This window comes from Megalobrama amblycephala, linkage group LG7 (assembly GCF_018812025.1).
Source record: "Megalobrama amblycephala isolate DHTTF-2021 linkage group LG7, ASM1881202v1, whole genome shotgun sequence".
In the NCBI taxonomy this organism is placed as follows: Eukaryota; Metazoa; Chordata; class Actinopteri; order Cypriniformes; family Xenocyprididae; genus Megalobrama; species Megalobrama amblycephala.
In genome coordinates, this window is record NC_063050.1 from 50,968,338 (window position 1) to 50,990,633 (window position 22,296).

At 38.2% G+C, this 22,296-nt stretch overlaps 1 protein-coding gene across 3 annotated transcripts in view; it reads left to right on the forward strand.

Moving 5' to 3' along the window:
* The window catches only part of pard3ba (par-3 family cell polarity regulator beta a), a 228,417-nt gene extending 207,768 nt beyond the window's left edge, over nucleotides 1–20,649 (forward strand). For all 3 annotated transcript variants that reach the window (XM_048198008.1, XM_048198006.1, XM_048198007.1), the window contains 2 exons: nucleotides 2,863–2,933; nucleotides 18,365–20,649. In XM_048198008.1, the coding sequence (XP_048053965.1) occupies nucleotides 2,863–2,933; nucleotides 18,365–18,722 (429 nt within the window). In that variant the 3' untranslated portion in view covers nucleotides 18,723–20,649. The remainder of the gene's footprint in view (nucleotides 1–2,862; nucleotides 2,934–18,364) is intronic.
* The last annotated feature ends 1,647 nt before the right edge of the window (nucleotides 20,650–22,296 follow it).

Sequence of the window (22,296 nt, forward strand, 5' to 3'; positions counted from 1 at the left end):
AGGAAAGCGCATGCGTAACAGTATATTGGATCCGTGCATTCAGTCTTAAAGTGACAGCAGCCTAATATTACTGCTTTAGTCTGCCATTAATGTTAATCAAACAATAAAATTTGTTTTAAATTTGATTACTTATTTCAGTTTCTGTTGTAGGCTATTACTTATCTGGATACCACTGTTAGTTCATCTTTCTTAATTTGTATTTTTGTTCTGTTGTATTTATTGGTCCATTTAGTTTGTAATTAGTTTCTTTGTTTACTTGTCTTCTACATTAGTTAACCTAGTTTTTAGTTTTTGTTAAAGTAGCCTATCGATAATTATGACATTTTACTGATATCTAAAATTACTTATCATGAAATAAGTCTTTGAGCATATCGCCCACCAATAATCTTAAATACTCGTGATTTCAATATTGACCAAAATAATCTCTACCATAATCAAGCAGCCCTAACGACTAGTTAAAAGCACTTAAGTTTTCGTTTTTTAATAGATTGATAGAAATCTGAGCACTTTGATTTACGGAAATTGCGTGCAGCCTTCAAATCAATGTGTGCAGTCAGGCAGTCTCTGAACACTCAACATGACACCGTAAGCTATTTGATGAGTTGTTTTCACCATTTAATACAAGTTGCATTGTATTGACTTGAAGTCAGTCTACGTCACAAAGTGTGTTGATGCTTTGTAGGGCGACAGGAATATTGCATTTTTATTGAAAGGTTTCAAAGTAGATACCAGTAATTGGTTTGACCTTTTTATTTTTTTTAGTTTTTCTAACCCTAATAGATGGAGTGTGTAGCTTTTCATTTCTTTAACAACCATGTATAAAGGCACATCATGGCCATATTCCAGGATGACAAAGCCAAGATTCATCAGGCTCAAATTGTGAAAGAATGGTTGGGAGGGAGCATGAAGAATCATTTTCACACATGAATAGGCACCTCTGAGTCCAGACCTTAAATTCATTGAAAGTGTTTGGGATGTGCTGCAGGAGACTTTACAGAGTGCTCACCTCTTGCATTGACAATACAAGATGTTGAGCAAAAATTGATGCACTTCTTTATGGAAATAACATCACAACATTTACTTCCATCAAGAGGTGCATCCATTTTTGGTAAAGATCTTGTATTAACCACACATGCACACAACCCTAGATCATTGCTCCCAAAACTAGTATCTCATCTGTGAGGAAAAAGAGAAGCTGGAGAGTGAAGAAGTAGTATAAATGCTTCCATCTGTGACAATAGGCATGACTGATCACCTGTATGGTCAGAATAGACGGAAGAAAGAATGACAGGAACAGAGGAAAGCGAGGAATCGTATATCGTTTTGATCATTTGGCGTGCACAGCAGTCTATCATTCCCACAATCATCTCTCGCTTCTCTAAATTTGACCTTTACGGCGTGTGCGCGTCGCCATCTCCCTCTCTCTTACTCTCGGTGACATTCGATCCCTGCGAGACACCTTTGTGTTTAAAGATCACACTTAGCATGCAGGGTAGAGCTCAGGGCCGCCATTACACGCGGGAGGACGTGCACTTATAAACGCCTCATTGAGACAAATGCCACCATTTTCCTCACATAGTCCCCAGAAATGAGCTGCCCTTCTTTACATAATGCCTCTAACCTTCATCTGTCAGGAGCTGCCACACGCAGCACTCCCACAATCCCACTTCGGTCATATGAGACTACTGTTAAACCCTGCGATGTGCGGCGAACTCCTGTTATTTCTCTTATACAAGCTTTCAAAGTTTTGGAATAGTCACATAAGGAGAAATAAGCTTTAATAATTCATTGTAATCATAACAAAACCATAAGAGACGTAATGGGAAAATAATGCATCCAATTTTCCTCTTTGTTTACAGAGACATTGAATATTAAGTAACATATTTGTCACTGCCTTATTTTCTTTCTCTGCACTTTATGGGTCGTGCTTACTTAACGGGTTAACAGCTCATGCTGATGGTAATTATAGCTTTAAACAAGGTAGTTATATAATTCATAAATTCTGCACATATTAAATTTTTTTTTTTTTGAAGGGGGGGGGGGGGGGTAATATTACATCCAAAGGGTGAGGAAAATTGTCTTGTTGAAGAGATTCTCTCTAGACACTGATCTCTTTTCTTCACTAAATCAGTTATTTATCTCTATTGTATATATTTTTTTCTCTCTCCCTCTTCCTGATTTATAGTTGTCATATGGATATGATGTGTATCTCCATTATATGTTCCGGCCTCAATTCACACTACAACTCTCAAGCTTTTAATATTTTAAGTCTGGCAGAGTTTGAAGCAACAAAAAAAGTCCAGATTGTACTGTACACTCGATAGACACTGCAACTTGTCATAGGTATTGTGTCAGACTTCAAACTGGTTTCAAATCTGGTTAAGTTCATCAGGTGTGAACACTAAAGAAACATCTTAAACTGTGTTCTTTAATTGGTTGAAAGTCATAAACATTTTAGGCAAAACCTATCATCACATCTTGCAATAGAAAACAGTTATTTTAAACTGAAATTACAAATAATATTACTGTTTTTGTTGCAGTTTTGATTTAGAGACTCTACTTTTCTCACTTCTTACTAAATCTTACTGTAAATCACCTCTTTTTTAACTTTATGGCGGAATATTAAATGTGCTTATGTCCTGTATGTATGTGTTCACATTCTGATGTTAAAAAACAGAGGGGAAAAAAATATTTATATATACATGGTTTGTATGTGTTGTCTGCTTTTTTGTGATCTCACGTCTTTGTAATTCCATTGCGAGATGCTTGTGCATAGAAATGATGCTCTTCACCTTTAAAAATCACATGTCACATTATCTGATTGGGACACATAATCTTATGTGATTTTTCTGTGCTTTGCAGATCAGAGGGCCTGATCCACGAATGGCTCCGAGATACAACGACACCGATCGTCTGTATGCCTCCGTGCCCAGGTAAGCCTGTGTTTGCGTGTGTATTTTCACTTGTACTCAGGATTGTGTGCTCTTGTACCATATGCTGGACATATGTGGCACCGTTGGATCCGTAGAGTCAACAAAACAAGACGGAGGAAGGTGGAGGGACTTCCTTCACACACACACTCAGTTTAATCCTCTTTCAGCTCCCTAATTAAATCTTGAGTGTTTGCCTTCCGAGAGCTTTTCTCATCCCGGAATATTCACCTGATCTGCTCCCAAAGGACTGGGATCCAGACAGGAAGCTGGGAATGCTATCCTGGCTCACATCCCGGGATCTTAAGTGCTTCAATCATTTCCTTCAGGAACATACGCAGATATGACGTGGCTCAACTGTGGTGTCTGATTATGAGTAGGTCATAGTGTAAGCAAAATGGTTTTGTGTGACATTAAAAGGCAATTAAAGCCATATTTGAATACTTAACTCACATTATAATTTTGATATTTTTAAAGCGAGATGACATGATTGATGCAGCAAAATTCATGGAGGACTTGGAGAATTCTTGTTTTCTTGTTGTTTGCAAACAATCAAACAATATTTTGTAAGTTTTTCATTTTGTTTTTCCCCCATAAACAAAGATTGTGCCATTATCCAATATTTTTTCCAACATTGACTCCCTAAGACATCCCACAATGCACCATGTAAACCAGGGAGCATCGATGCTTACTATGTTCCCTAAACTCTGATGTGTAAAACAAAAATCATGTGACACATGAGATAGGTGTTTTGAAAAATCAAACAGTTATTTAAAGGTGCCCTAGAATTACAAATTGAATTTATCTTGGAATAACAAGAGTTCAGTACATGGAAATGACATACAGTGAGTCTCAAACTCCATTGTTTCCTCCTTCTTATATAAATCTCATTTGTTTAAAAGACCTCCGACGAACAGGTGAAACTCAACATAACACCGACTGTTACGTAACAGTCGGGATCATTAATATGTATGACCCCAATATTTGCATATGCCAGCTCATGTTCAAGGCATTACACAAGGGCAGCCAGTAACGTCTGGATCTGTGCACAGCTGAATCATCAGACTAGGTAAGCAAGCAAGGACAACAGCGAAAAATGGCAGATGGAGCAATAATAACTGACATGATCCATGATAACATGATATTTTTAGTGATATTTGTAAATTGTCTTTCTAAATGTTTCGTTAGCATGTTGCCAATGTACTGTTAAATGTGGTTAAAGTTACCATCGTTTCTTACTGTATTCATGGAGACAAGACTGTCGTTATTTTAATTTTTTAAACACTTGCAGTCTGTATAATTCATAAACACAACTTCAAACAGTGTGTAATGTTAGCTTTAGCCACGGAGCACTATCAAACTCATTCAGAATCAAATGTAAACATCCAAATAAATACCATACTTACACGATTAGACATGCTGCATGACGAACACTTTGTAAAGATCCATTTTGAGGGTTATATTAGCTGTGTGAACTTTGTTTATGCTGTTTAAGGCAAGCGCGAGCTCCGGGGGCGGGAAGCGTGAGCATTTAAAGGGGCCGCAGCCTGAATCGGCTCATATTTAATGATGCCCCAAAATAGGCAGTTAAAAAAATTAATTAAAAAAATCTATGGGTATTTTGAGCTGAAACTGCACAGACACATTCAGGGGACACCTTAGACTTATATTACATCTTTTAAAAAGACGTTCTACGGCACCTTTAATTATATTCCAGCATAAACATACATCGCTAGACAGGTAGTGAACAAAATCTAGCTAATATTTATAGTTTGTTTACAGCTGAAATGTTGCAGTTATGTGTAACAAAGTATTTATCATGATGTACTGATGTTGTACAACAAAAACGTCATGTCGCCGGAAATAGTGCCCGAATTAGTGTACACGATATACTGATTCACAGCCTAGGGAGCCTGGGAGCTGATTGAGACGCATACATAAAGTTTTGAAACAACATGAGAGTAAGTAAATGATAACAGAATTTTCATTTTTTGGATGAACTATCATTTTAAGGCCAAAAACATACTCAAGTACACGAACCTACTATCGTTGCAAATATGTTTTCAAAATGTGTTTGAAATTGATTCCGAATGCAAAAAGAAAAATGTTGCATTGTTGACGATGCTGCTAATCCCCAGAAACAGACATTAGCATTAACGGTTACACTTTATTTCACAGTACATGTACTAACAGTGAACTTACAGTGTACTTACCTTAGAAAGTACTGGTAATATAAGGTAACTACATGGGTTAAGGTTAGCTTTAGGGGTAGGTTCAGGGTTAGTACCTTGTTATAACCCAATTATTGTAAATGCTATAATAAGTACATAGTATGTACTTGCAGAACAGGACTATAAAATAAAGAGCTACCATATTAACTGTTTTCTTCATTTAATTTTCTTTTCATGGTGGACTTTGAAGAGAATCTTGCTAAGAAAGTTAGTTCGTTAAAACAGCATTTTGAGATCTTCTGCACCTAAATGCTAAGAGATACCTGTTTTATTACAACAAGTACCATGATATTACCATGTTTGTTTGTTGTTGTTTTTTTTCTGGACATGTATCACATCTATTTTGTTGTTTTTGTGTACATGGACCATAGCTAAATCATGCAATTCTTTGAAGTATCTTAGTAGGGTTGGTAGTAAATATGACAATCATTCAGTAAATTGGTATATGCTAGTACTGTACCATGGTACTACCATAATCTTTAGTTAAGCCATGCAATTTACGTAGATTTGGACCTCGTAGTCATTTTGAAATCCACCCAAAGCCACATCAAAGCATATTTTCTAGAACTTAGACCTGTAAAACACCTACAAATGAGTCATCAGAGCAAGTTGGACAAAGTTTTCCTTATTTATAAAATCATTTGTTTTGACTTTTCGCAGGCTCCACATCTTGTTTTGATATTTTCCCCCCAAAATAAACTCCCACCTCAGCCCTCCTGCGGCTCCCAGCTCTCCCCGAAGCCCCGCTGTATTCATAAGAGCGGACTATTTAAATGAAATGAAATACATTTTTCAGGGTTGAACTTTGTGCTGTGGTTCCCTCGGGGTGCTCATTCAGGCCCATTTCCTTTCAAATGACTGCGCTCTGTTACATTAGCATATATTTCCCTGTGCACCGTTTCCCTCTCTCTCTCTCCCAGTGTGTGTATGTGTGACTCAGTAGAAGCAAAAGTGCTTGTTTCTGTCTTTTGGAAAAGTTCCTTAAGGCTGAAACCGATCACTTCCAACAGTATGTCACATCACTCTTGTCACAGAGAGCAATTTTATACTGTGTTCCTCTGTAGGAGCCATAATGCAGCAGTCACACACAATCAGTCAGTTTTCAGCAGCCGCACGGAGGCCTGAGGCTGGGCGATGTGGTGTAGTGGTTAAAGTTCAGAGCTGGTAAGCAGAAGGTTGCTGGTTTGAATCCCAAATGAAACTGAAAATATTGTCCATGGCGCTAGTCAACGGCAAGCCGGCAACATTGTGTGAAAATTGCACTCTGTGTTGTTACATTTCTTTTTAAAATGTTTCCTTTTAAATGTCTTTTGGGTAACACTTTAGTTTTGGGTCCAATTCTCACTATTAACTAGTTGCTTATTAGCATGCATATTACTAGGATATTGGCTTTTTATTAGTACGTATAAAGCACATATTAATGCCTTATTCTGCATTACCTTATTCTACATCCCTTAATCCTACCCAATACATAAACTTAACAGCTAACTAACTATTAATAAGCAGTAATTAGGAGTTTATCGAGGCAGAAGTTGTAGGACCCTATTCTAAAGTGTGTCCGCATTTTGCGTAATTCCCTTAAGTAGTAACTAATAATCATAGTTTGTTTCAAAAAGTTTAAAGGGGACCTATAATGCCCCTTTCACAAGATGTAATATAAGTCTATGAAGATTCAGCTCAAAATACCCCACAGATCATTTATTCTAGCTTGTCAATTTTGCCCCTATTTGGGTGTGAGGAAAAACACACCGTTTTTGTGTGTGTCCCTTTAAATGCAAATGAGCTGCTGCTCCCGGCCCCCTTTCCAGAAGAGGGCGGAGCTTTAACAGCTTGTGCTTTGATTGCTCAACAACAACAAAGCTGGAGAATCTCATGCAGCCAAAATGAGGATTGTCAGTAACGGTAACCATTGTTCAAACCGGAGTCGACACTGATGGAGAGACTCAGGAAGAAGTTACAACTTTTAGAATGAAACTGGACGTTTCTGAATGGTTAGTGCATAAATTTATGTAGTTGCTGTGGAGTTGATTTAACTCATCCACTAGCATGTGCCGTCATGTTAATCTTTTGTGCAAATCCAGCATTGAATTGACCCTCGTTTGTGAAGCAGTCCGGCAGAAAATTACAGCATGACAACAACACTCTACTACAACAACTCTTCCTCTTCTCTAAAGCAGCCCAACATGGCCTCACCCCCTTTGTTGTGTGTTCTCGGGGGCAGGGTTTATGTAAATTTTAGGGTTTGTGATGTCTCGCCCCCGAGAACCTACAACAATGAAACTCGTTGTACTGTAGTCCCTACCAGCCGTTTGTTGTGGTCCTTAAAAAGCGATTTCTGTAAAAGAAAATATCTCCCTTTGCATTGAACTTTGAGTGTTGTAACTTTGCAGATGTTGTTTATGATCAAACAGCAACATTACACACTAACTAAAGTTAAAAAGTGAAATCATAATCAACCACCCCTTTAAAGGTTTCAAACTCTTTGCATCGTTTTTGTCATATAATGTAATACAGCATAACGCTATATAAATCATAGATAGATAGATAGATAGATAGATAGATAGATAGATAGATAGATAGATAGATAGTGCAAAATTTAGTGTTTGTTTTTTTTTGTTACACTCTGCTGCATTAAATTAAGTTGTGCTGTGTTGTTGTGTTGTGTTGTATTATACTGTCTAGCCTTTCATTTCATTATAAAATAATATTTTCTCCTGAACTATATAAACTCGTCCACATTTGGCTACCAACAGGTTTGTTTTACTAATCTTAGTAGAAGGAGCTTTCTCATATAACCCTCACATAAACCTCATCACTATGTGAGAAAATGGTAATAAACTTTAGAAATGCTTTGCGTCTTAGGTCATTGCATTTGCATACAAAAGAATCATTTCCGTTAGCGTTTAACCTCAGCGGGAGGTGGATTAGGGTGAAGAGCTCTATCCCAGCAGTCTCGCCGGCTAATCAGCCTGAGTCTTGAGCCTGCATTTGATTGGATAAAGATCAGCCAGAGGCAGGAGGTTACACAACACCACGGTTGTCTGCAGACAGGTTGAGAATGGACTTCACTGAGTACAGTTTGGATCTTTCCATCTCAGCATGTGTTTAAAATGAGCTCATTTTGGTTTTCCGAAACCAGATTACTGAAATTAAAGGAAAGGCTCCATGTAGCTGGAACAGACAACAAAGCCGTCGAAAAAGCCACCAGTTGTACGAATGCCACAAAAAGCAGCACTCCTGAAAACATTCAAGAACACGCAGAGAAATTGCGATTAAGAAGTATTTGTTTATTTAAGATGGTGAGGTTCTGGCTCTGTGAAAAGGATGTTTTGATTCAGATTATCAGGAAGGAGTGTGCTTCTCTTTGTTCATTCATCTTGGCAACAGAAACCACTGTTACTTCTTTTCGTTCTCTCATGACATCTCTCTCTGCTTTATATTGCGTTTTGGCCGTGGCTGCCGCTTTGCTTCCAAGTAAATAAAGCGCAGTGACTGTGTTCTGCTTTAACATTGTTTGCCTTGAAACACAGAGCCGTAATGAAATCAGTGTTTGGAAATGAAACTCTTATTTTGTGTTCTGCCTCCATCAGCTCCTGTTTTCCCTACGGCTTTAATGTCTGGAACTAGTGCCATAGATGAAATATATCTAACCAGTTCTACAAATAATTGGCTATAGATTTATATAATGTGACATAGACACAGTATCTGCCTGTATATCTATCTGTCTGTCTATATGTATCTCTGTGTCCATTTATGTCTGTCTATTCAGTCAGACAAATTATCTCTCTGTCTATATGTCTATATATCTGTCTATTCACTGAGATGGATTTTCTGTTTGTCTATTCATTCAGATTGTATATCTGCCAGATCTGTATATCTATCTGTCGGTCTGTCTATATCCGTCTGTCTATCAATCCATCCATCCGTCTATCCATCATCCATCTATCTATCCTTCTGTCTTTCTGTCCATCCGTCTATCTGTCCGTCTATCAATCTGTCTATCTATCCGTCTGTCCATCCATCCATCTATCTCTCCATTTATCTGTCTCTGTCAATCCATCCATCCATCTGTCTCTCTCTATCCATCCATCTATTTGTCTATCTATCCGTCTGTCCATCAATCTATCTCTGTCTGTCTGTCCATCCGTCTGTCTATCTATCTGTCTGTCTTTCTGTCCATCCGTCTATCTGTCCATCAATCTATCTCTGTCTGTCTGTCCATCCCTCCATTTATCTGTCTCTGTCAATCCATCCATCCATCTATCTGTCTCTCTATCCATTTATCTATCTGTCCGTCTGTCTGTCCATCTGTCTATCTGTCAATCCATCCGTCTGTCCGTCCGTCCATTCATCTATCTGTCTATCTATCCATTTATTTGTCTGTCCATCCATCTAACTGTCTATCTATCATCCATCCATTCATCCATCCATCCATTCATCCATCCATCTGTCATCCATCTATCTATCGATCTGTCTGTCTGTCTATCTATCTATCTATTCGTCTGTCCATCCGTCTATCCAATTGTCTATCGATCTGTCTGTCTATCCATCTGTTTGTCTGTCTATCTGTCTGTCCATCTGTCTATGTCTGTCTATCAATCCATCCATCTGTCTATCCATCATCCATCTATCTATATGTCTGTCTTTCTGTCCATCCGTCTATCTGTCCATCAATCTGTCTATCTCTGTCTGTCTGTCCATCATCCATCTATCCCTCCATTTATGTCTATCTGTCCATCTGTCTGTCTGTCAATCCATCCATCTGTCTCTCTATCCATTTATCTGTCTGTCCATCCATCTAACTGTCCATCCATCCATCTATCTGTCGATCTGTCTGACTGTCTATCTACCTATTCGTCTGTCCATCCATCTATCCATTTGTCTATCGATCTGTCTATCTATCCATCTGTCTGCCTGTCCGTCCATCTACCTGTCTGTCTATCTTTCCTTTCTGTCTGTCTGTCTGTCTGTCTATCAATCCATCTGTCTGTCTCTCCATCTATCTGTCTATTTATTCATCTGTCGATCTATCTCTGTCCATCCATCCATCTGTCCGTCTGTCTGTCTATCTGTCTGTTTGTCTGTCTGTCCATCTGTCTGTCTTTCTCTGTCTGTCCATCTGTCTATCTGTCTGTCGGTCAATCCATCTCTCTGTCTAGCTATCTGTCTATCCATCCATCCGTCTGTAAATCTATCCATCTGTCCATCCATCCATCCATCCATCCATCCATCCATCTGTCTATCCATCTATCTGTCGATCTGTCTGACTGTCTATCTATTCGTCTGTCCATCCATCTATCCATTTGTCTGTCGATCTGTCTGTCTATCCATCTGTCTGCCTGTCTGTCCATCTACCTGTCTGTCTATCTATCTATCTATCTATCTATCCTTTCTGTCTGTCTGTCTATCAATCCATCTGTCTGTCTCTCCATCTATCTGTCTATTTATTCATCTGTCTGTCTGTCCATCTGTCTGTCTTTCTCTGTCTGTCCATCTGTCTATCTGTCTGTCGGTCAATCCATCTCTGTCTATCCATCCATCCGTCTGTAAATCTATCCATCTGTCCATCCATCCATCCATCCATCCATCCATCTGTCTATCCATCTATCTGTCGATCTGTCTGACTGTCTATCTATCTATTCGTCTGTCCATCCGTCTATCCATTTGTCTATCGATCTGTCTGTCTATCCATCTGTCTGCCTGTCCGTCCATCTACCTGTCTGTCTGTCTATCTATCTATCTATCTATCTATCTATCCTTTCTGTCTGTCTGTCTGTCTATCAATCCATATGTCTGTCTCTCCATCTATCTGTCTATTTATTCATCTGTCGATCTGTCTATCCATCCATCCATCTGTAAATCTATCCATCTGTCCATCCATCCATCCATCCATCCATCCATCCATCCATCCATCCATCCATCCATCTGTCTATCCATCTATCTGTCGATCTGTCTGACTGTCTATCTATTCGTCTGTCCATCCATCTATCCATTTGTCTGTCGATCTGTCTGTCTATCCATCTGTCTGCCTGTCTGTCCATCTACCTGTCTGTCTGTCTATCTATCTATCTATCTATCTATCTATCTATCCTTTCTGTCTGTCTATCAATCCATCTGTCTGTCTCTCCATCTATCTGTCTATTTATTCATCTGTCTGTCTGTCCATCTGTCTGTCTTTCTCTGTCTGTCCATCTGTCTATCTGTCTGTCGGTCAATCCATCTCTGTCTATCCATCCATCCGTCTGTAAATCTATCCATCTGTCCATCCATCCATCCATCCATCCATCCATCTGTCTATCCATCTATCTGTCGATCTGTCTGACTGTCTATCTATCTATTCGTCTGTCCATCCGTCTATCCATTTGTCTATCGATCTGTCTGTCTATCCATCTGTCTGCCTGTCCGTCCATCTACCTGTCTGTCTGTCTATCTATCTATCTATCTATCTATCTATCTATCCTTTCTGTCTGTCTGTCTGTCTATCAATCCATATGTCTGTCTCTCCATCTATCTGTCTATTTATTCATCTGTCGATCTATCTGTCCATCCATCTGTCTGTCTGTCTATCTATCTGTCTGTCTGTCTGTCCATCCGTCTCTTTGTCTGTCTGTCTGTCAATCTATCCATCCGTCTGTCCCTCTGTCCATCCATCTCTCTGTCTAGCTATCTGTCTATCCATCCATCCGTCTGTAAATCTATCCATCTGTCCATCCATCTATATCGATCGATTGATCTGTCTGTCTATCTGTCCATCCACCCATCTGTCCGTCCATCCATCTATCTGTCTATCTATCATTCCATCTATCTGTCTATATATCTATCCGTCTGTCCGTCTATCTGTCCATCCGTCCGTCCGTCTATTCATCTATCTCTATCTATCCGTCTATCTGTCTCTCCATCTATCCATCCATCCATCCATTCATCCGGCCGTCTATTAGTCTGTCTATCCATCTACGTACAAACTGTAATTTCCTGATCTTGTTTTTGTTGTGGTTTATTGTTTAGTACATTGGCGTTAGTCTGAGTCAGTCCATTAATCCATTCCCACTCATTGACTGGTCATAAGTTCATCCTGTTACTTACAATTCAACACACCCTCCTTTGTTCGCCCTCACCCACCAGCTGTTTGGCATTGTGTGTGCACGTCTGTCTCTGGGGGAAGACACGGGAGTCGAGGTCAAATTAGGAGCCAAGAGAAGAATTTCCTTCCGAACGTCTTGGGCAGGTGCAGGGAGCTCATGCAAACAGATTCCTCCCTTGTCGTAAGACGGAAAATATGTTAGCGAACGACTCGCTCGCTCGCACACAGGTTTCTTCAAGCGTTGAGTGTTGATTGGTGCTAGTGTGAGTGAGATGGATTGCAGGACTTGTCATTACTTTGTTTTTTACTCGTGCATGTTGAATCACACCATCTACTGCAGGCTGTAGTGTCCTTCACACACAACCCCAAGCTCAAAGACATTTGTTCACTCTCAAACAGGTTTGAGCTCTCCATCGCATTATTAATACGAATTCAAAGCCTCTTTGACCCGCAGTTGGTCAAATAAGCACATGTGGTGCTATAACACACACACAAACATGACCTTTACCATAACAGCACTTCCATCTATTGCCCATACACACACGTGCTGGTCCGCCGATCTCAAACACATGTGCTTATTCATACACTACCTCTCACACACATAATTACAAACGCTTACACACATCTGGCCATCACACACACACGCACACCCGTTGCTCGCTCAGCTGTGACCCTAAGCCTCTGGGCTTACTTTAGGTCACTGGATCACGGGGTCAGTTGTAGGGTACGGCTGTAGAGAGTCGCTCACGCTAGAGTTTGTGTCCGTCCCAGTGGAGATGCAGCAGTGTGTAAGTCTGATTTAATCCTCAGCTGCCAGCATACAGTCTATAACCCGCGGCGTTTCTCATTATGGCTAATCTAGCACGTTAACTTTGTCTCGAAGTCCACTGTATTTATGTCACGGTATAGTGTGCATGAGGTATGTGTAATTTATTCCAGACTAAATGGGGTATACATTATATATTCTAGTGTAAGTGATTTATATGTCATATATTCTAGTGTATATGAGATATATATAATTTATTGTGTATATAAATCAGTCTACATTGAATATTCTATTGTAAACAGGCTATATATTATGTATCGTTGACTAAATGGGCTTTGTACCATATATTTTAGTGTTTGAGGTATATGCATATGAAATATTATAGTGTAAATAGTGTATATATTATTATTATGTATTGTCTTATATTTCAAATGTTGGTGAAAATGAGGCATGTCATATATTCTAGTGTATATGAGGTATAAATTATATACTGCACATTAAATAGGGCATATATTTTAGTCTATATCAGATATTCTAGTGTAAAGGGGGTACATATCATGTATTGTTGCCTTGATGATCATGCATTTACATTGCAGATATTTTAGTGGCTTATGTCATAAATTTTATAGTATATTATAACATAAATATCATATATTGTCAACTAAATGGGCTTTAATATATTATAGAGTACATGGGGTACAGTATGTCATAAATTATGATGTATGCGACCTATATATATATATATATATATATATATATATATATATATATCATAGGAAGTATCAATCATATCAATCATTCTACAGTAATTAAGATAAATATGTTGTAAATAGGATTTCTAGTATACATGATGTATAAATCATTAATGCTAGTGTGTTTTATATATTATTTTCTAGTATATTGTATGTGAGGTATGCATCATGTTCAAATATATATCTTTTTCATATTCTAAGTAGGTTATTTATGTTCTTATCGAATCTTTTAAGTTGAAGTGATCTTTATATGATGTTCATTTCCCCTTGACACATTTATAAACATTTATAAAAAAAAACATTTATAAAACTTAATGTCCAGCTGCTGTTAAATCCACCTGCAATGATTAACTGTTACTGTAAACATAAAATTGCTCTTCATTGAAGCATTTGTGTCATGAGTGCTGTCGACATGGTCGCTCTGAAAGAACAAAATGAAACCGCTCTTAGTAATATTAGTCTGGAGTCTTGAGTCTGGCTCTGTTTGGCCTTTATCTGTCTCCAGCGTTTAAACGAACACACACACTGCGTTTAGGGTTCAGACTGCAGTATTTCTGTTTCACTTGTTCTTGGGTGGTCAGAGCTGACAGACACACTACACACGCTGCTGACGGATTATAACCACACACACATCTCACAGTACACTGCACAGTCTACACACAGCCACACACTTCTGTGTTTGTAACTAACTTTGACAGGTGAAATAGTGAACGGACTACAGTCACGCTTTAGAGTGAACTATATAAAACATCAAGCGCTGCGTGCATGAATCCTTCACACACGTGTTCTGCAGCGCCGGCTTTGACATAAAGGTTGCCGGCTCCCCCGTGCACGCTCGGATAAGTAATGTAGGCCGCAACCCTGAAAATATTAAGAATGCAAATGCATGATGTAGTTTGTTTTTTCATATAGCATCCATTACCCTTCAATCTGCAGATGCCCTCCATTTATTCATGTAGTTTTGTAAAGAAGTCTTGCTTTTTATTTATTTATTTATTTCTTTTCTCCTGCTGTAGCCGCAGCTTTTATCTTGTTTGGCTTAATTTACCAGACGGCGTACGACAAACTCTGTCGTTTTTCATTTATTATTCACGACTGACGTTTCCTTTGAAAATGGTAAATAGTGCAACCTTTTCTTTTTTTTCTTTTTTTTTTTTTTCCCCTTTTCTTTTTTTGCGAATCAGTTCTCTTTGACTGAATGTAAATGTTTAATTTGCAGGAAGTTTACACATTAAGTATTCCAGTTTTGGGGTTTACCTTCCTTCCCAATGCTGTTTACTTTTCTTTGTACCAGAACAAAGTGGTCAGCATTCCCTGCTGAAGAGCATTTGTTGTGATGTAAATGCAAACCCAACCTGTAAAAAAGACAGACTGATATATTTTTTCTGCTGTACATGAAGAACTGGCCGAAACCCAACAGTTAGATCATGCTGAGTTCATGTAGCATGGCATGGTAGTGTGTTGGTTTCCTTGCAAGTCTTCTTAACTAGCTTAACCCGCAAGACTTCTTTGATAAACCAGCTTCAGAAGAACCATGCTGGTTGGCAAATTTCACTGGGGAGTGGCATAGTTATGTTTGTTTTCCAGTTAGACCATGGAAATCGTCATTATTTACTCACCTTCATGTTGTTACAAACCCATATGCTTTTTTATTTATGCCATGGAACAAATACTGAGAGTTTCAAAACCCTAACCACATTATTAAGCTCCGGAAGAGGCAAAAAACATACTTAAAACACCAACCCCCGGTTTCACAGACAAGGCTTAAGCTAGTCCTAGATATGCCAGTGTTATTGTTTTGTCTCAAGATGTACACCAGTAATGTTTTTTTCTAGGGTAGTAAAACTGGGCCCATAAGTAGTCAATATTACATATATATTATGTTATGAGTATATTTCAAATCTTCTGATGTCAGATGACAGTTTTGTGATGAACAACATATAAGTCATTATTCTCTTCCAATTTTCCACAGCAAATATGGCATTGAATAAAGACTTAAATTGTCATATGACTTCAAATATCCTGGAATTTTGACTATGAATTGTTCTTGACAAAATGTGTTGTTTTTTTTCCCATAGAAATAAATGACAACATACCGATATGGAACGACATTATAGTGGGTAAATAATGAAAGTGAAAAATGAAGATTTTTGACTGAACTAATCCTAGTTCCTTCATTAGCGGTTCAAGCGCATAGCGCTGATACCCTACTGTAATTATTAGAATTTCCCAGAAATTTCCATAAGAGACTTGAAACTTTGAGGGATGGTAGAACTCACACCGTCTACAGTGTCACCAAGGCTCGCCCCAATCGGCCTAATGGTGGCGCTACAGCAGTGAAAAGTACATAATGGCTCATAACTCCTAAACGGTCTGATTTACGTAGAACTTCACGAAAATAGGTGAGCATTTGCACCATATGATTCTAAAGAAACATGCAGACTTTTACAGAGATCGGACCATAGGTAGAGCTGTTACAGTTTAAAGGGTTAGTTCACCCAAAAATGAAAATTATGTCATTAATGACTCACCCTCATTTCGTTCCAAACCCGTAAGACCTCCGTTCATCTTCAGAACACAGTTTAAGATATTTTAGATTTAGTCCAAGAGCCCTCCATTGAAAATGTGTACGGTAGACTGTCCATGTCCAGAAAGATAATAAAAACATCATCAAAGTAGTCCATGTGACATCAGAGGGTTAGTTAGAAGTTTTTGAAGCATCGAAAATACATTTTGGTCCAAAAATAACAAAAACTACGACTTTATTCAGCATTGTATTCTCTTCTGGGTCTGTTGTCAATCCGCGTTCACGACTCCGTAGTGACGCTGCTGACGTGTTATCTGTTATCTGCCCGAGCTTCGTTTACTAGGGCTGTTCGATTCCGTTTTTTTTGGAATTGATTCCGATTCCTGTTTCTGTCACTGTTATTTTCGATTCTTTTTTCTTTTTTTTAATACCAACACCGTCTAACATTGCTGCGTCTTACACGATTGATTTATTCTTCTTGTCCTAAACTACAACGAGTAAGATCAAACCCCACCCAGCAACCAATTCTAAAGATTTCATTGGGTCAGTCATTGCGCTGATTGCCTACACAATGCTGAAATAATCACCCTACCCTAAACCATACTCTGTGTCATGACTGGATCCATTTATTTAGTCTGAACTTTATTTCTTTACATGTGACGTGATTGTGTTGACAAATGAAATCGGCTACAGGCTGCGGTTTGTGTTAAAAAAAAAAAATATTAAAGAGGAGTCGATTCCCCTTAATGGAATCGATTCCAGCCTTTGGAATTGACTCTTAATTCCCAACGCTTCGGAATCGATTCTTTTTGGAATCGATTCCCAGCCCTGTCGTTTACAGTCTGAGGGAGACGCACGCTGTAAACAAAACAACCTTCGCAAACATGTCTAAGGATTTCGACACAGAGGAAGACTCTGTCATATTTATTTGAACCCGAATACACGGACGAAGAACTAAGAGCGATGGAAGAAGCTCCTACACTGTCACAAGCAGCGTCACTGCAAAGTCGTGAACGCGGTTTGACAACAGACCCGGAAGAGAATACAATGCTGAATAAAGTCGTAGTTTTTGTTATTTTTGGACCAAAATGTATTTGCGATGCTTCAAAAACTTCTAACTAACCCACTGATGTCACATGGACTACTTTGATGATGTTTTTATTACCTTTCTGGACATGGACAGTCTACCGTACATACACTTTCAATGGATGGACAGAAGCTCTCGGACTAAATCTAAAATATCTTAATCTGTGTTCCGAAGATGAACGGAGGTCTTACGGGTTTGGAACGACATGAGGGTGAGTCATTAATGACATAATTTTCATTTTTGGGTGAAATAACCCTTTAAAACGTTAAAAAGGAAAAAAAAAAAAACATTACCATGAAAAATGACCTGAAAGTGCAGAAAGTGGTCTTTTTCCTCTCTGATGTATGTGTTTACAGGCTTGCTATATATTATGTAATCAGTAGTTCAAGCGTAAAGTGCGAAAACCCTAAAGTTTTATTTTTACAGCCTTTTTTTAGGCATTTTTTATTAGCGGTTCAAGCGCTTAGCTCTGAAACCTTATTGTAATTGTTAAAATTTCCAAGGATCAGCATTCTCGCCTAAAAGTGATCGGGCAAACCAAACCGTAAGACGTAGAGAGTTGAAACTTTGAGGGCTGGTAGTACTCACACTGTCTACAACGTGACCAATGCTCTCCCCGTTTGGCCTAATGGTGGCGCTACAGTGGTGAAAAGTATGTAATGGCTCATAACTCCTAAACAGTCTCAAGTGTCTTATATCATTGGAATCCAAGATGAACAAAACATATGTCTCAGATTTGATTGTCACTCTGTGAAGTTTTGGGGGTATTTTGGAGGTATTTCAGGTATTCCTAGGTTTTTAAAAAGCTATTTCCTTAGTAAATTGCCTGTTTTGTCCATAAATGTTCTTTTCCATCTTTGATCTAGGTGGTTACAGGCTTGCTAAATAAAACTTAATACCTTTTTTATGCATGTGCTTAAGGCCTTAAAGCTCTTGAACCGCATTAATTGCTGCTCGCAGATATATTTAACCATGGTCTTGGTTTTCCAGGAGGATGCCCGTGGAGGACTACCCGAACCAGAACTGGTCCAGCCAGAGAGACCTCGTCCATTTCCCGAACCCCATCTACGAGACACATCGAGACAACCACCCTTCACGTTCTCCCCGGTTGCCCGTACCCAGACCCATGGAGGCCACGGGCGCGGACTACCCTTCACCTCCAGTGCAACAGAGGGGTCCCATGAGGCAGGATGTCCCTCCCTCGTCGAACCCAGGTGGTAGAGGACCACCGCGATATGAAACGCTAAACCAGGGGAACTATCGGACAGCCAGTCCTGATCGCTACAGGCCATACGGAGATGAACAATACCAAGATCCCAGGCAGAAAAACCCAATCGGAGCCGTCTAGAAGAGGAGGAGGAAGTAGGTTTGTGCTGAAAGAGCAAGAGGTTTTATGAAGCAGGTAATTTTGTCCATTTAAGGAGACACAGAAGGAACAATCTAATTCGTTTTCTTAGACTTATGAGAAGAAAAAGCAAATAAAATTGGCTTGACATAGCCATCGATTACTCCAAAGTGAACTAGTTAAGTAAACTTTGTGATTTCTTTTTTGGATGTCAGCCATTTTTCCTCTTAATTACCATGATGGGATGTGAGTATTGCTCAGTTCTGGACATCAACTCCATTTTACACCACAGTCAGTTGAGTTTGAATTGTACAGCTTTAAGAAGCGTTTAGGGTTTGTATATATGTACGCTTTGCATGTATTTAATTCATGACACCACACAAATGTGTATATGATGGTCCGCTGTGGTTAGTGTGGCCATTTAACCCCTAGTTGTACCTTTCGTTTTGTTGATGACATCCTTGGTAGTCTCTAATTATCCTAAAATGTCAGATTGAGTGTTGTTTGTTTGTTGGGTGCCTTATGCTAGCTCGGGTGAGAAGTTTTTAAATGTGAAGAAATTTGCCATCAGTTTACTTATTTGGTGGTTGAAGAAATGCATATAGGTGTATATTTGTTAGATTTTTATTGCATTTTATTGCCTTTGCAGTAACCTTGTCGTCCTACAGCACTCATACATTAACTTTTTGTGTTTTTTATTCTATGAATCGATCCTAAAGTGTTTTTTCGTGCAATGTTTTAAGGGTAATTTTCTCTTTCAATCACCTCTCTCCTTGATTCGTTTTTGTTAAACTACTCTGAGACCCAAAAACAAAGAAACGGGCAAGGTTACACAAATGTCTGATCCGATATCAAAGTCTCCAACAACTGTTTTGACTTTTGTCACATCTCTCCTTTTATCTTAGGTTTGAGATTTTAACATTCCTGGTGTTTGTTTTCCATTTCGGCAGGTTTATCGTAGTGCTGCGATGTGAAACGCTGCCCCCTAGGTGCAGTACAACTCTCTATTCACAGAGCTTTCTTTCTTTGTTTGATCAGTGCTTTAAAAGCAAGACCTCCTGATGTCCTCGGTTTGTAAAATTATCTGTTTATTATAGTTAGAAGACACATTACCAGTCAAAACAGGATCCCTCAAGAACCAACTTAAAAAACGAACATAATGAATTTTTGCACCTGCTTTGTGTTCAGTTTTTGCATATTTAATGCCCGAGTAAAGTGGTTTGCAGTAAAATGGCCAGATTGAAACTGGACATGAGAACATGCAGAATGCATGAAGTTTTTTTATCTTGTACACATATGCTACTCTATCAACTATGGATATTCAGTCGGTGTTCAATCTTTAGTCTTGTCACTGAAAAATTAATTTCTATAATATTTTTATATCACATTTTTTATTCAATGTTTTTGGAAAATCTATCTTTGTGTTTATTTTTTATTTTACTTTGTTTTAATTTAATCTTTTTTATACTTGTTTTTCTTTATAAACAGCTGTTAAAGGATTTTTTTGTCCATTTATTATGCAACTTAACAAAAGAGATAAAATATTGTGCAAATTTTTATTATTTAGCCTTTATTTGTCATTTTTCCCCCCTTATATTTTTATAAAAATCAAGATGCTTGTCTGCATAACTTGTGAAATCAAATAACATGGATGACAACACAATGTTTTGTTGTTGTTTTGATACCTTATTATTGCTGTGTGGTTTTTATTTTTAAAGCTGGGCAAATGTTGTATTAAATGGAAAGAAATGTGTGTTGCCACTATACATACGCCATAACTGAAACTGAATCTAGATGTTATAGTGCCAAATTTTGCGGTAAATAAAATGGTTATGACATCAGTTAAGAATGGTTATGACATTTTGGTACCTTATTGTTCGAAATCAAATATTGTATGTTTTTTTTGTAAATAAAATGGTGTTTTGGTTTATGACGGATGATGACTTCAGTTTTGACATCCCTCGGTGAAGCGGTTTCGTGTTGGTTGTGTTTGTACAGTCCTATAGCTTCAAATTCATAATGATGACTGAGTGAACATACTTACCTAACATTACTGATAATTACTCCAGCTGATTAGTACTAATTCATCCTCTACCAATTAAGCTACGGAGGGCTGCGCTGAAGTTATTAGGGTCTAATGGACCTATTTGGAAATCTTGCTGATTAGGAAATTTGGCATTAAAGTGTTTGCATATATCTGGAGATAATTTCAGTTTAATTAACCCGTGGATGAAGAGAGAAAGATGTTAGGTGGAAATAAATGCATTGTGAGAGCAACAAAAGGTCGATCAAATATGAAATGAGAGAAAGAACTGTATCTATAGTGTGATGATATCCGTATAATCTTCATTATTTATGGAGAGGACCACCACGCGCGGATATCATGAGCTGCAGTGCGTTTTAAAGAGACCTTATCATGGACAGCCCTCTCTTGCTCCAACAGGATTTTTGCTCTTGTAAAATGTACATATGGTGAATTGTTTTAAAATGTATAAAGAAACTAGTGTTTGTTTACAATACAATAATGTACAGAAGTTACAGTACAAAAATCAACAGAAAATATCGTTTATCATGTTTTAACTTTGACTGATGCATTTTGTTTGCTTAAAATGTTTATCTTGTGCTCAACTCACTGGGATCTGCCATGTTGTTTGACGTCTTATATTCTGTATTTTTCCTCTGATGTTTATAAGTTGTAAGTCCATTACATACAGACTTTTTAAAAGTACAATAGCAAAAACCTGTTTAAAGGGCCAATATGTTGAATTCAGAAACTCTTGATATTAGCGACACCGGTTGCCGTTAAGTGAACCGTAGCCAGCAATGCTCGCATTGTGCACATACAAGAGACTGAACATAATTCAAGGCCTAGATACACTCACGGTGAAGTTCTTTTTTGTGCTTCAGAATAGCTTTTTCGACATTATCCTGAACGTTGTAAGCATTTATTTAATTTCAAACGTCCAGAGTCCTTCACTTAACAAAAAAAGTCTAGGTTTTCATACAGGGAGTGCAGAATTATTAGGCAAGTTGATTTTCTGATCATATTTTTTTCCCAAGCACATTTTACCAATTCCAATCCACATCAATCTTAATAACTACTATTAATATTGTTTTTAATCATTTATAAGTGATATATAATTGTTCATGAAGGCTGGAAATGAAAAATGCCTTATATTCAGGTGTGCAGAATTATTAGGCAAGTTTTCTTTTACAGGCAAAATGAGCCAAAAAAGAGATTTAACTCAGACTGAAAAGCCAAAAATTATTAAATACTCATGAGAAGGACGCAATACTAATGCAATACTAGAAATTGCAAAGTTAAAGCATGACCAAGGGACAGCAAAATGCTCATTGGGTCAGCGGGGTCAGACAAAAACAGGTGGAAAAGAAAAGACACGTTAACTGCAAAATAATTAAGAATTATGTGTGAAACCATCAGGAACCCTTTAGTCTCCAGCGCCACCATTTTCCAGAACTGCAACCTACCTGGAGTCTCCAGAAGTGCAAGGTCTCAGGATCTCAGAGACTTAGGTTAGCTAAAGAATCCTAAAAAATGACCCGCACTTGATAAGAA